The sequence below is a fragment of the Saxophila tyrrhenica genome (assembly GCF_035928015.1).
Source record: "Saxophila tyrrhenica strain CCFEE 5935 chromosome Unknown scaffold_6, whole genome shotgun sequence".
In the NCBI taxonomy this organism is placed as follows: Eukaryota; Fungi; Ascomycota; class Dothideomycetes; order Mycosphaerellales; family Extremaceae; genus Saxophila; species Saxophila tyrrhenica.
In genome coordinates this window covers 599,103-613,274 of record NW_027041738.1, presented here as the reverse complement: position 1 = coordinate 613,274, position 14,172 = coordinate 599,103, and the positions used below count along the sequence as shown (strand labels likewise).

General features: G+C 55.2%; 7 protein-coding genes across 7 annotated transcripts; 2 read left to right on the top strand and 5 right to left on the bottom strand.

The window, feature by feature from the left end:
- Nucleotides 1–1,588: 1,588 nt before the first annotated feature.
- Nucleotides 1,589–2,340, bottom strand: ATP20 (ATP synthase subunit G atp20; the record flags this gene model as incomplete). Its single annotated transcript, XM_064801549.1, has 3 exons — nt 1,589–1,868; nt 1,919–2,003; nt 2,061–2,340. The coding sequence occupies 3 exons, from the start codon at nt 2,338–2,340 to the stop codon at nt 1,589–1,591; spliced, it is 645 nt and encodes a 214-aa protein (XP_064660179.1).
- A 573-nt stretch (nt 2,341–2,913) lies between these two features.
- Nucleotides 2,914–4,668, top strand: ROK1 (RNA-dependent ATPase rok1; the record flags this gene model as incomplete). Its single annotated transcript, XM_064801548.1, has 1 exon — nt 2,914–4,668. The coding sequence occupies one exon, from the start codon at nt 2,914–2,916 to the stop codon at nt 4,666–4,668; it is 1,755 nt and encodes a 584-aa protein (XP_064660178.1).
- A 209-nt stretch (nt 4,669–4,877) lies between these two features.
- LTR77_004293 (uncharacterized protein) lies at nt 4,878–7,433 on the bottom strand (the record flags this gene model as incomplete). Its single annotated transcript, XM_064801547.1, has 1 exon — nt 4,878–7,433. The coding sequence occupies one exon, from the start codon at nt 7,431–7,433 to the stop codon at nt 4,878–4,880; it is 2,556 nt and encodes an 851-aa protein (XP_064660177.1).
- Nucleotides 7,434–8,385: 952 nt separating this feature from the next.
- DHG2 (L-rhamnose-1-dehydrogenase) lies at nt 8,386–9,282 on the bottom strand (the record flags this gene model as incomplete). The annotated part of the gene is made up of 3 exons (XM_064801546.1): nt 8,386–8,848; nt 8,896–9,157; nt 9,231–9,282. 3 exons carry the CDS (start codon nt 9,280–9,282, stop codon nt 8,386–8,388), a joined length of 777 nt encoding a protein of 258 aa, XP_064660176.1.
- A 707-nt stretch (nt 9,283–9,989) lies between these two features.
- Nucleotides 9,990–11,054, bottom strand: LRA2 (L-rhamnono-gamma-lactonase; the record flags this gene model as incomplete). The annotated part of the gene is made up of 1 exon (XM_064801545.1): nt 9,990–11,054. The coding sequence occupies one exon, from the start codon at nt 11,052–11,054 to the stop codon at nt 9,990–9,992; it is 1,065 nt and encodes a 354-aa protein (XP_064660175.1).
- Nucleotides 11,055–11,340: 286 nt separating this feature from the next.
- MCR1 (NADH-cytochrome b5 reductase) lies at nt 11,341–12,494 on the top strand (the record flags this gene model as incomplete). The annotated part of the gene is made up of 3 exons (XM_064801544.1): nt 11,341–11,385; nt 11,462–11,864; nt 11,926–12,494. The coding sequence occupies 3 exons, from the start codon at nt 11,341–11,343 to the stop codon at nt 12,492–12,494; spliced, it is 1,017 nt and encodes a 338-aa protein (XP_064660174.1).
- A 163-nt stretch (nt 12,495–12,657) lies between these two features.
- On the bottom strand, nt 12,658–13,756 carry LTR77_004289 (uncharacterized protein; the record flags this gene model as incomplete). Its single annotated transcript, XM_064801543.1, has 3 exons — nt 12,658–13,259; nt 13,321–13,657; nt 13,721–13,756. The coding sequence occupies 3 exons, from the start codon at nt 13,754–13,756 to the stop codon at nt 12,658–12,660; spliced, it is 975 nt and encodes a 324-aa protein (XP_064660173.1).
- Between the last annotated feature and the right edge of the window lie 416 nt (nt 13,757–14,172).

The window sequence follows — 14,172 nt, the reverse complement described above, 5'->3', positions numbered from 1 at the left end:
GAGCAGCCCGGAAGACCACACAATTCTTCGCCGAAGCTATACGCAGAGCGTTGAGCAACTGGCAGACTGGAGCCTCTCGTAGGATCCTTCAAGGTGACTGACGACGCCGCTGACAGACATTTACCCGTCTAGTCTAACGAACATGTGCATGTGCGGTCCTGTCGGCCAGTTCAACCGGGGCTCCCCACGATTGTCGCAACCAGCCAGAAGACCCTGGCGTGCTTGGTGAAGTGGAGGCGACTTCTGGTGGATTTATGGCTTGCATAGCGCGATGGAGCGTCGTTGAGACATCCTGCATGCCTATGCACGAGCACTGATTGAGCGCATCTTCAATGGCAACGCCGCGTATCGATAAGGTGGTTACTCGCCCGACCCGTCTGTGGTGTCATCACGCACACGGCAGGCCGGAGTCTGGCACCTCGAAAATCCCCCGGCAGCTCTCATGCGGACAGATGAAGCCGTCGAACGGCGAGATGATCCAGAGTAGCAAGTGGCTATGCCGCTTGTTCGTTAGCCCTGGCAGCCCATATCGCTCTGCAGGATCGGATCTGGGGTATGACAACGAGTTCCCAATGATGATCGCCCGCGGCTTTATCTCCCCGTTCCGCCTGCAAGTAACACCTTTCGTAGCAACGGACGAGGTTGTTCGCTTGGATGTATCTACTCTACCGGACCGACGTTGCGTGCTACGCTCTCTGGGCTTGCTGTGCTGAATAGGAAGGATGCGGCTGTAAGACCGCATCACATCACGCACATGATGGAGGACACCTGTAGGTCAGCGTCATGAACGAAAGTGTTGAGGTTGTATGTGAACTGATGGTGTGCCGTGGACCCCGTGGGTGGATCGCGTCAGCGTTAGGGGGAAAATCGGCCGCGCTTGTCCTGTCCGCCTAACAGTGACATCGTTCGTTTGCCCTGGCAGCCTCCAGTGTACTTCATCAGATGTACAGCCGCGCCTGGTCACACAGCGTCGAGGCCAGTTCCCGGTCAATCGCAGCCACAGCCTTGGTCCGAGGGGCGGAATGAGACGTTGTCATGTCACGAGAGTAAATGTCCTCGACTGCGTCCGGGTACTGCAAAGATTCAGGGTGTGTGGGCTGCAGTCTGGCCAGTTCTTCGCTGCCACGGGCAACATTACGTGCATGCCGAGTGCGTCGTGGTCCTGCCGCATCGATACTCAGAAGACATGCCACTACGAGCAATGTCGAGAGGCTGCTTGAGGATGTCCTGGCGCATGCAGATGCCGTGACGTCCATGGTGCACAGGCCGTGCCTTCCGCATTCGTCGCAGTTGGTGTCCCGCTCCTGCCTCGCTTGACTGACGGACATAGTCAAAACTGACCTCACCTCCTGACATGTAGGTTCCGCAGATACACATATGGTGAAGATCAGTAGAGGATGTCTAGTTTGAGTAACAGTATATGCATACACACGTCAAGAGAATCTCTAGGAGAGCCCTGGCGCACCGTCTGTCCATTGCTTGAAGCATACCCGCTCGGAACGTAAGCCTCTCACGACCATAGTGTTCAACAACAACCGCCCTGTCTTCCCCACGACACAATCTTCTCGAAACCACCGTCTGCTTTCTCTTAGTGATGTTCACTGTGACCGCCCCTGTAGCCGATGATCTTCAGACGCCCGATCATTTCACCAATGCAGAAGAAACCAATCGTCTCCGCACCGATCACAGCAGCAGAAGTGAGAGTGGCCGAGTCGAGATTCCGTAACCGTGTGAGAAAGCTCTGCGGGTTGTTGACCGCGGTCGATGCGGTGCTTTCTGCGACACCCGCAGTTTGGGTTGCAAGGCTCGAAGGGTTTCGGAGGGCGTTCGTGACCGGAGTCATGTACGACTGCACAGTTTGCATGTTCCTGGCCTTATCAGCAGCTGCTTAAGTTGGGCATTGACCGGGAATGCTTACGGGGGTTGCATGCCGCGTCCGCGATATATTATCTTGCCGAGCTCTCCAACAACACGAGCGTAGTAGATCGTGGGTGGTACCATGCCTGGATGGATACCGTCAGCACAGATCTGAATCCTCGTCCGAACCAAGTGTAAGGTACCTTGCACAAAGTTGATCATGCGCCCTGTCCGCCCGCCGATGCCAGCCACCGCCTTGCCAGCAACACTGGAAGCACTTGTCATAGCACTACCCGCCGAGCTCGTCACCCTCGACAGTCCCTGTTGTGCCTGGCCGGCAGCCTGCGAAGCACCCTCCTTCGCCTTGTTTGCGCCTGAGGACGCGGCATCTGTCGCGGCTTCGGTAGTGGAGGATGCCGCTCGTCTCTGCACGATCAGCCTCGACTGCCGGAGGACGAGTCGAGGGAAAGAGGCGGAGAGCATGGTAGAAGAGGTGATGAGGTGCGAATGCTGGGTCAATGGCAGCTCTTGTCAGCTTCTCCTGCTCACAGAAAATCGAGAGCTCGGAGAGGTCGGGGCGGGTCGGGACAGCGGGCAAAGCCGGTGCACGGACTTTTGGTCTCGACTTCAGATATCAAAAAAATCAAAGGTTCACATCGATAGCACCCTTGTCTCGGACTGGAGGCTGATAATGAGATGGATCCTCTGAGGCTACTGTCCAGGTCGACAAAGACATCGCGGAACAGGAAACCTCATTCACCACACGATGTCCCATCTGCTGGACAGCATGCTCAGCCTCAGCTTTTCTCTCATGGCAAACCATCCACACCAAGCGAGGGAGGTTCACGAAAGCGCAAAAGGGGTTCGGACGGCCGGGCAGATGTCATGGAGGGCGGAAAGTCTTCGACTGTCTTAGCAACAGCGAACAATGCGGCTGCTCCACCGAAGTCGAAGGTCCAGTGTGCATCGCAGGTCGACTCCGGTTCTGTTGAAAGCGATCGAGACGGGGAGAGACTCTTGGATCAGTCATCACTTTCATTCGATCAGCGTCGAGCCATGTTAAAAGAGCACAAGCTGAAGTTCACTTGGCTCAACCCGCCATTGCCACCAAAGAGAGACCGGCGGAGAAGGAAGGCCGATCAGAAGCCAGCGAAGCAGCCACAACTTCAGCCGACGCCTCTACAGTCGTTCCAGGATCTTCGATCTCGATATGGTTTGGCGGATGAACTCGTTAGCAACGTCCTTGAGCAAGGTTTCGATGTCCCAACCGAGGTCCAACTCGGCGCCATCCCTTTGCTGCTCGACACAAGTGCCTTACATTTGGACGAAGCCAAGGACTTGGACAACCCAGAAAATGGAACTGTGAACGGTCTCGACCTTCTCGCAATCGCTCCCACCGGCAGTGGGAAGACCCTGGCTTTCCTGATACCCTTGCTGCACCGTCTTCGAGAGGAGAGAAGTCGTGACGCAGGAAAGGATCGCAATACCTCGGCAATCGTATTGGCACCCACCAGAGAGCTGGCAAGCCAAACGGTCAACGAAGGCAGAAAGCTAGCTCGAAGCACGGGTTTGCGCATTACTCAAATGAGGAAGGGAATGAAGTTCCAGGCAGATGATCTTCCTCACGAGGCAAACGACCCGACAGGCAATCATGGCGCCTCCGAGTCTACCGTGAAAGCCGACATCATTGTCTCCACACCTGGTGTGCTTCAGAGTGCGCTCTTCAATACGAACAACGTTCAAGCTCTGGAGTTTGTGAGGCACCTCGTGTTGGACGAAGCGGATGTGCTGCTCGATCCTCTCTTCCGAAACCAAACGCTGGACATCTGGAAAAGTTTGCGTAACTCTTCGCTGCGTGTAAGCATGTGGTCTGCCACAATGGGCAGCAACATTGAAGAGCTCGCCAGAGCGACGATCGACGGACGGCGCAAGCTTTTGTCCGAACAGTCCGGCACGACGGTAATGGAGGTGCCTCTTATAAGGCTTGTTGTGGGCTTGAAGGATTCTGCTGTGCCGAACGTGCAGCACAAGCTCACATATGCTGCTACAGAGCAAGGCAAGCTGATGGGGCTACGGCAACTGCTCCACCCGGCGGCAACCTCCGGCGACTCAGAAACCCCGCTGCGACCACCATTCCTCGTATTCACACAGACGATCGAGCGGGCGGTAGCGCTCCATGCAGAACTGCTCTACGATATTCCGGCCGAAGCTGGCGGCATTGGTCGAATCGCAGTCTTACACTCAGATCTTTCCGACACCGCTCGAGATGCCGTAATGACCAGATTCCGCAAAGGCGAGGTCTGGGTCCTGATTACCACTGACCTGCTGTCACGAGGCGTCGACTTCTGTGGTGTCAACGGCGTAGTAAATTACGACATCCCAACCTCGAGCGCTGCTTACGTTCACCGAATCGGTCGCACAGGGAGAGCAGGTCGTTCCGGCGGTGTTGCCGTGACATTATACAGCAAGGAAGACATCCCTTACCTCAAACACGTTGCAAATGTCGTCGCGATGGCGTCGCGGCAGGGCGGAAAGGGCACGGGAATGGATCAGTGGCTCCTCGATGCCTTGCCGAAGTTGAGCAAGAATGAAAAGCAGAACCTCAAGAAGCGAGGTGTCGAGTCGCGGACGGCGAGGGGGACGCAGAAGGATCCGAGAGCTGCGCGGAAGTCCCAGATTAGTAGCAAGTCGGGGTATGACCGGAGACTGGAGAACAAGCGTAAGGGTGCGATAGCTGGAAGTCGGAGGGCGGTGCAGGCTGGCCATGAAAGTGATGAGGATAGGGAGTCTGACTTCGAAGGGTTTGACTGAGCTATCCATCTTAGGCCGATGAGAGATGTATGATCGATAACATTGGCATATTGTGTTCCCTTGAGACACCACGAGGAAAGGTAAGGTATTGACCAGAAATTCGAATCTTAACTGTATCTGCTACACCAAACCAGATGTGACAGCCATCTTAGCCCATACATCTCAACCACACAAGAAAACCGAGTCACCGGTATATGCCCCATCATCACCTACTGCAACATCTGCACAAGTGACGTGTAAGCATCTTTGGGCTGAAAGCTGCTGTCAAACAGTGTCGCAGACTCGCCAGCCCTCCAGCTCTGGTCATCAGTAACACCCCACTCAGTGATACCAACGCACTTGTCGACCGCCAAACAAGCCTTCACCACCTCTTCGTAATCAGCAGCAGCACCGCCCGCAATGTCAAGCTCAGTGATGGCGATCTCTGAGGCAGATCCAGCCAGAAGCTCCAGCGCATCCTGCGTCCCGCTAACACCAGCGCTCAGGTGAGATTGCGAGCCAATGCCGTCGATAGGGATGCCATCAGCGATCCATTCCTTGACTTTGGCAGCGAGACCGGTCGTTTTGGCGTAGCTGTCGGAGTCGAGGTTGAAGTCGTTGATGTAGAGCTTGGCGTACGGATCAGCCTTCTTCGCCGCTTCGAAGGCGATGCGCACGTAGTCTTCGCCGATGGTGTTGAGGAAGTGGTCGGCTTCGAGGGTGCCGTCTTCTTCGAAGATCTCGTTGACGACGTCCCATGCGTAGCATTTGCCGGCAAAGTGGCCGGCGACGCCCGCAATGTGGTCTTGAATCACTTTGGTGAGTTCGTCTTTGTCAGTGATGGCTGTGACCCAGTCGGGAAGCTGATTGTGCCAGAGGAGAGTGTGGCAGCGGAGGACTTTGTTGTTTTCGACTGCGAAGTCTGCAAGATAATCGGCACCGTCGAAGGTGAAAGTGCCCTGCGATGGCTCCGTGGCGTCCCACTTCATGCTGTTCTCGGGTGTGAGCTGGCCAAAGTCTGCTTTGATGATGTCTGCAGTGGAGCCACTGCCGAGTGTGCCTTGATCGCCAATGTTTCCGAAATAGTGCTTGCCCTGTGCAACGAAGGCCTCGTTCAGGCTGCTCGAGCCCGGACCAGTTGCCGTGCCCGTGACACGAGGTCCAGAGCCATCTCCGCCGCTTGGGGGAGCGGCACTGGGTGCAGCGCTACCACTTGCAGCGGGCCCTGACGACAACGAGGCAGAGATTGCATCGACCACGGAAGAAACAGCGACAGAAGCAGAAGAAGGGCCGGACGGGGCAGCACTTGCTGGTGCTGAGAAACCCCCAGATGAGATTGACACTGAAGGGACCATGGAGCTGGCAGGGGCATAAGAAGATTCGTCAGGTATGTCGACCCAGTCGATTGAACAAGACGAACCGGCTGGGGCTGCTGAAGAAGACACCGGGGCCGCGGAAGCGCTGATGGTGATGATCTGGGACTTGCAAGGTTGAGATGAAGCGGATGCAGATATAGAGACGGGAGCCACCCCAACGGAGGAAGATGCGGAAATGGTGATGACCTCTGTGCAGGATGCATTCGCTGGGTATGCCCTCGATGAAGCTGGCGGCGCGGAAAAAGACACTGGAGCTGCTGACGAAGATGGCATCGCCACGACAGATGAGAAGTTGCCGTATACCGAGCTGGCCGGGATAGAGCTTGCTTGTGAAGAGGGCAGTCCACTGCCGAGAGCAGAACTAACTAGGACAGAGCTTGCTAGTGCAGGAGCCACGCTACTGCCGACAGCAGAACTGGCAGGGAGAGAGGAAGCTGGGACGCTGGCCGAAGGCGAACTGCCGCCAGATCCAGCGTATGGTCCGAGACCGAACCACTTCATATCCCCATCGCCATCGATAGGGACAGTGTGGCCCACGCCTTCAGCATAGATGCCCTGGACGATTGGGTTGTTCGAGTTATCGACCCAAGTCTCGGTGGTGTACCCGCTCTTTGGGCTGTTCTCCTCGGTAGAGTCCGGGCTGGAATAGTCGAGTCCGAAGACGCCTGTCCATTCTTTGACGGTCTCTTCGTAGTTCTCAGGGTACAGGGTGGTGTCGGCACTTCCGTGGTACACTTGGAAACGAGGCCTCTTGCCAGAGTAGCCTGGGTCCATGGCCTTGACCACGGAAGCCCAGTACTCGGGAGAGGCATCGACGTTGCCTTGAGCGCACGTCGAGTTCCAGGCAGGAGTGGTGCCTGCTGCCGGGGCAGAAGTTTGGCCAGTGGACACAAAGCACCCCGCAGGGACACCAGAGTATGCAGTAGCTGCTTTGAAGAGTTCAGGGTAGGTGGCGGCCATCACGTTGGTCATCATAGCACCAGAGCTTGACCCAGTCACGAAGACCTGGCTGGCATCGCCTCCATACTTGTCGAGCGTGTAGGAGACCATGTTTGCGATGGAATTGCTGTCGCCTCCACCGTTGTGCGTCAAGGCCGCTTCGCTCGCAACGTCCCAGCATGTTCCTTCGTACGGAGATGACGGGTAGATCACGATGAAGCCGTACTGATCAGCCAGCTGAGCGTACGGAGATCCGCTGAAATACGCTTGGGCAGTTCCAGAGCAGTAGTGAATCGCGACGATGATCGGAGGCTTCGCAGCAACTTTCGAGGGCACATAAATGTACATCTCCGTCCCCGTCGGGTTTTCGCCAAAGTCGTTGACTTGCGTGAGGCCAGACTGCCGCCTTTCCAGAGGCATAGCAAGGCTCTGAGCGCACAGCGCCAGAGCGGAGTAGAAGGAAGCGCGCATATTGAACGAGTGATTGCGCGAAAAAAGAGTGTGTAGAGAAGAGCAGGAGAATGTAGAGAGCAAACTTACTGGTGCGAAAGCGGCGGAGGGGATATGATATACTCCTCAGCCCGTACTCACGTAGTTCAATCTATGTGAAGTGCATCCGTGACAGGTGGATACGTTGGATAGCCGGCTGTTGAGGGAACAGTCTCGTTCGACCCGACTTTGATAACCGCACCCGCCGGCTGAAGGGGTTTGTTTCGACGGAGCGCACGGAGGGTGGTCAATATGTATCTGAAACTCGACGTCCCAGATGTTCATCTCCAAAGTCTGGCTGCTGTAGTGGATATCCGGGGGTAGAGCGATCTTCTTTGATCTTCATTCGAGGCGGGACTGCAGAAGCTGAACAGACGATAGTATATCGCAGAATCGTTGGATCTAAAGAGCAAGGCGATGGTCTTGGAGATGCTCCAGTCTCTCCACTCGCAGACAAGATGAAGAAATCGTTATGCCACCCCGGCCTTGGTACACGGTATACGTTCTCCGAGGAGACGGTTTCGATGTTGCGACCCGTCGTAGCTGTTCGTTGTTTCGTTGTTGTTGGAGAGCGCGAAATGGCTTGATAAGTGAGGTTTCAAGGAGAAAGCGAGGCCTTTTTGGCAAGCGCCACCGAACCCATTCAGGCTATATTGGAATATGGATGAGAGATAGAGTACAACACTGTTGTGACACCATGCTGTCTATCGTGTATACCCAACAAGGCATTGTTGAGCCATTGCAAGGACAACGTGAGCAAGCAAGCAGCCAGTTTTTGTTCGTGGTCAAAATCATACGCCTACATGCACAGATCTACACCATCCACGATATGGAGGTGGGTGGAGGAGCAAGGAGTCACGCAACAGCCATAACAATGCTTTCTTGACTGGACGCGGGTCTCCCATAATGCCCCCAACTCATACACAAGACCTCTCTATTGCAAATTGACAAACAACCCTCCATCAACCAACAGCTGCGCCCCGGTAACATACTCGCTCAACTCACTCGCAAGAAAAACCGCCGGCCCCGCCAGATCCTTCGGCTGCCCCAGCCTACCCAACGGTATCCTCCCCTCCATATACGTCCGCTTCCCCTCGTCCGCCAAATCCTCATCGTTCAGCTGAGTCCGAATGGTCCCGGGCAGAAGGGCATTGCAACGGATGTTGTACTTTCCTAACGCGCAGGCGGTACTCTGCATCAAAGACAGGATGCCAGCTTTGGTGGGCGTGTAGTGCGTTTGGCCTGCGCCGCCGACGAGGGCGGAGATAGAGGAGACGCCGATGATGTTGCCTCCCGGTGGTGATTGCTTTGACATTTGTTGGGCAGCTGCTTGGACTGCGAAGTAGGCGCCGTTGAGGTTGGTGGAGATGGTGTGGTTGACCAGATCAGGTGAGATCCTTCAACTTGTCAGAACGATCTTGATGGAATGGGTGATATGGCGTACGTTAAGAAATCGGCAAACTCACAGACACCCGCGTTGCTCACGAAGATGTCTAGCTTGCCATACTGCTGTACGGTCTTCGCTACGAGGTCTTGACCGGTCTCCGGCTTTGAGATATCTCCAGGTACGGCGTCAAGAGGAGCATCTTGACCGACTTCAGATTTCAGCGTTTCGAATTGCTCAGCTGACTTTGCATCCGGGTAGTGGTTCACAACGACGGATGCTCCGTGTCGTAAGTAATCGATTGCTATGGCTTTTCCAATACCTGTACCGTCCAGTCAGACGGGGGTCATTACTTGGGTCGTCACTGGTTTGACGCTTCGCGCAAAAGTACATACCAGTCACTCCTCCAGTAATTGCTGCAACCTTTCCTTGGAGTAGTCTCGACATACTACGTACAGCCGGAACTTACGGCTCTGCTGGAAGAGCTTTGCGTTGTTGGGTACGCCCCAATTGTCAGCAGGTCGAATTATTTGCTAGCCTCTTGAAAACATCTCGAGCATCGTGTTCAATACTACATTTTCGTCGAAAGCACTGAGTTCAAGGTTGGTCGAGCTCGGCTCAATGAGGCACCGAGCAGGTGAAGCTCCACCAAGCTCCACAAGACAACCACAGATCGGGTCCAACACAAACAGAGCCCTATCGTCCATGTATGAGCAATACTCACAAAGGGACCGAGATCGATGTGCATTCCGAGCTTCTTCGTATGGAAGAACATATAATGTAGCACAGAACTCAGCCTGCGTTTGTACCAAAGCTGTAGCTGTGCAATCGCGATTGATCGAGTCTTCTCGCTCATGTGGTACAAGATTCAGTTGCCACCAGACTCCTCCTCGCCATCATTGACCGCAGCATTCTCGGAGGGTCACGGCTCCTCACGGCGGCGAAGCCATCGACGCAACCTTCGTCTCGTTGGCTGCGGTCACCAGCGTGGATGTCGATTGCAAAATGGTCGTCCGTACACACCGCGAAACGATGCTGTGCCCTGTGGATTGGTGTACCTCTGGAATAGCCTGCCCCAATGCTGATAGGGTTGGTTCTCCTTCCCGAGCCTTCACAAGGAATGTAAACCTGCGCACACGTCCAAGACACTCCTCTCACGGTTTTGATATCCCGTAAGCTTCTCGCGCAACTCCATGCCACAGCCGCTCCACATCTTCGGAGCTGAGCCCGCACTGCTCGTCTGCTGCGAGCGCGGCCACAACGTCTTTCCAAGCCACCCACGAGTCTTCACCACGCGGACCATGGACATTGCATACAGGCCAGTCGCTGCCGAACATGATCCTCTGAGTTCCAAAGCAGAGCTTCAGGTGCATGAACCAAGGCTTGATAGCTTTGGCAATTCCGTCGGCGTCCTTGCCAAAGCTCTTGGGTATCTCTGAGAAAGCGCCAGAGAATTTCATATATGTCTTCGATAGCTTCGACATCATGGACACCATGATGCGCCACTCCTCGAAGATTAACTGTCGCTCGCCAAAGGCCGGCTTGCAAAGGTGATTGATAATAAACGTCACCTTCTCGTTCTCGGGGACGTATCTGTGCGCTTCATCCATCGCTATCGCCATGGATTCCAGCTGATGCACGCCGCCGGAGCGCTGATCGACGCCGACGTCGAACGCGAAGCCTCTCCTGCCGAGCTCTTTGAGGTTGATTTGGAAGTCGGGGCCGGATACTGTATTCTGGAAGACCCTCGCGTCGGAAATGAACTGCAACAGGAACCGAAACCCTTTGACTCTGCTCCAGCATTTTGGACCTGCTCGCTCTTCTGCGAGCCTCAAGTACTCTCGAAGTACGGAGGGGTCCTTATCCATAGGCGCCCAGGGTACAATTCCGAGGAGCATGTCACTTGCACGCTCGCCATAATCGCCATCAACGATGGTTCGTAAAAAGCTGATCTCGTCCAACGGTGCTTTCGCCCACATCTCTACGCCGTCACCCCAGCGGGAATGATCATTCCGGACGTCCGTTTCTACGTATATCACACCCTCGACCTCGACGTCGGAAGAGGGATCCTCGTTCTGCCGTGATGCTTTCAGGTAGTGTTCGAGTAGATGAGGTTTTGCCAGAGGGTTTCCGGGCGTCATCCATGCATGGCCGCTCTCATTAGATGTCTCCGGAGGCCACAGATGGATGTGAGAGTCTATCATCTTCTGTTTTGCCATTATGTTGTAGGATGTATGCGAGATGATAGGAGGTTCGAGATGAAGAACGGCCGGTGTTCGATCTATACCTGCCTGGATATCATGTAGTTTCTCTGCTTAGTTACACCGTTACATACCAAAGGCAGTCTTGCAGTGGCGGACCTTGGTAGCGAGTTATGATCTTCGGAAAGGTGAGGTTGGATCCGCTCTTCCGTCGGTGTTGATGTCGTCATCCTCGAGCTTCCAGGAACACTTTTGAGCTTCATGAGCAGCTCCGTTTCTTCTTCTGCATCTATCAACCAACATCATGTTTGCGACAAGAGCGTTTCGACCGGCCACGCAGCTGTCACGGGTAAGCACCGCGCTCGTGATACCTGGATCAACACGTGACATCCTCACATCGACTACTTACTAATCCCCCATCGCAGCACGCCCGCCGCTGGGCCTCCGAATCGACCCAAAGCGCCGCCGGTAGCAATGCCCTGCTCTACGGAGGTGCTGGCGCCGGTGCCCTCGGCCTCGGTGCATGGTACTTGAACAGCGGCGCCCAGAAAGCCGATGCGGCACCCTCGAGCAAAGAGGAAGAGAAGAACATCCCCGGCAAGGCGGACGCACCTCTCAAAGTCTTCCAGGGCGGCGATCAGGGCTTCATCCCTCTAGTGCTTGACAAGGTCGAGGAGCTCAACAAGAACACCAAGCAGTTCCGGTTCAAGTTCGATGAGCAGGATGCTGTGAGCGGTCTGACGATTGCGAGCGCGCTGGTCACGAAGTACAAGGGCCCAAATGACGAGAAGCCTACGATTCGGCCATACACTCCTGTCAGCGACGAAGGTGCGCATATTTCAGAAGGCGGAGTTTAGATTGTTTTCCTGCGTACTAATGATGGTCACAGACTCCACCGGCTATCTGGACTTTATCATCAAGCGCTACCCCAACGGCCCAATGTCCGAGCACGTCCACGATATGAAGCCCGGCGACAAACTCGAGATGAAGGGCCCTATCCCAAAGTACCCATGGCAAGCCAACAAGCACAACCACATCGCTCTCATCGCTGGCGGCACCGGTATCACGCCCATGTGGCAGCTCGCACGCGCAATCGCCAAGAACCCAGACGACAAGACGAAAGTCACACTCGTATTCGGCAACGTTACTGAAGACGACATCCTTCTGCGAAAGCAGTTCGAGGAGATCGCCAAGGAGAAGCCAGACCAATTCCGGAACTTCTACGTGCTCGACAACCCGCCTGAGGGCTGGAAGCAGGGCAAGGGCTTCATCACAAAGGATCTGTTGAAGGAGACGATTCCTGGCCCGAAGGAGGAGAACATCAAGGTCTTCGTTTGTGGTCCGCCGGGCTTGTACAAGGCCATCTCTGGTGCCAAGAAGAGCCCAGCGGAGCAGGGTGAGCTGACTGGCTATCTGTCTGAGCTGGGCTACGACCAGTCGCAAGTGTACAAATTCTAGATGTGCATAGAGTTGAGTGTAAGAGAGCGATCTTGTAACACTAGATAGAGCATTGGAAACGATGACACATCAGCCGGCCTCCAATCTGCAGCAACCTTCCTCCGCACAAAGATCCAATCGCGCCATCTCACGGCACCATACGACTTCGAAGAATTCAAGTCGCTCACTCATCAGCCCACTGCGACCCATCCACCGCCTTCGCCCTCGCCACCGCCCGCTTCGTCGCCTCATCCAAATCCTCCTTCGGCAACCCCAAGGCCGCATTAACAGTCCCCTTGCTATGCTCCGTATCTCCAGCCCCGTCCTGGAAGAAGATGCGCGTATACATCATCTTCACAAACCCAGCCCGCTTGCCCTCCTTGATCTGCTCAAGCCCAGTCTCGTACCGCTCCCGCGACCCTACCTTCTCGATGGTCCAGTCGCTCTCCTTGGTGCCAGTGACCCGGAAGACGGAGGCCAACATCTCGTTCTGCGAAATGGTGAAGGAGTTCGCATAGATCACCTTATTCGCATAATTCTCCAAGCACGGCTCCTGGCCTTCCGCTTTGATTGGCAGGCTGAGCAGGCCTGCGACTGTGCGACCGACCTGCGGCCATGTGGATGTGGAGATTTTGGTGTTGCCGTCGTCGAAGAGAGTGGCTTTGTGGTTGACGGTATCGATACCGTAGGCGGGACCAATGGCAAGGGAGTATTCGTACCAGAAGCCGGTAGATACGCCGATGTAGTTGCTTTTGCCTAGGGAGGCGATGGCTTTGCGGTTGGCGGCTTTAATCCCGTCAGCGACAGAGAATTACAGGGTGGTTGGGGTGAGGAGGAAGAAACTTACGCTTTCCAGCGAAGACGGCAACGTCCTTCAGCAGATTTTCGTTGGCCGTATCCGGCGACCACTCGTTCGGGAAGATCCACTTCACGCCCGCTTCACCGGCGGCTTCGAACAGCTTCGTCTCTGTGTCCTTGGGGACGAACCCGCTGAGGGTGATAACGAGGGCGTCCTGGCCTTTGAGGGCTTCCACAATGGTTGGGGGGCTGGCATAGTCAATCTGCTTGACGTTGACGCCCTCGGGGAGCTTGCTGGAGCTGTCGGGGCGGGTGAGGGCGGTGATCGTGTGTTTGCCTGTGTCGAGGAGGGCGTGGGTGATGTAGGAGCCGACGTTGCCGCCGGCCTGGTGGGTAGATTAGTGTGTGACGATGAGGTGAGGGAGAGGGTGTGTCTAGCGTACACCTACGATCGCAACGTTCTTGATGTAGTTTGAGGAAGACATTGCGGTATTCTTGCAAGTGGAAGACGATAAGGTAGAGTGGAAGAATGTTGGAAGATGGAGCGGTCGAAGGAATGGAAGAACTACAGCTCCAGGACAACAGCCTACCTTTATACGCAAGAGCAGGAACGGGCTTAGGCATCACTATCAAACTCCGATCTGTTCAATGATGTTACGGTTGAGGTGTTGTTCCACATGCCATTGAACGTGCCGTCCGTTGCATCGACATATCGGGCAAAACGCTAGCTTCATTCGTGCCGCGGATAGCGCCGCCCGTGCCCGAGCGGGAGCTAACCAGTTTCTCGTACTTTTGTTGTGCCGCTCGCTTCCAACTACCACGCCTTGGAACGTCTCTTCTACCATTCGGCGCTCTTGACACTATTCTCTCCGGCTCTACGGATCTGCGTGCCATCAAATCA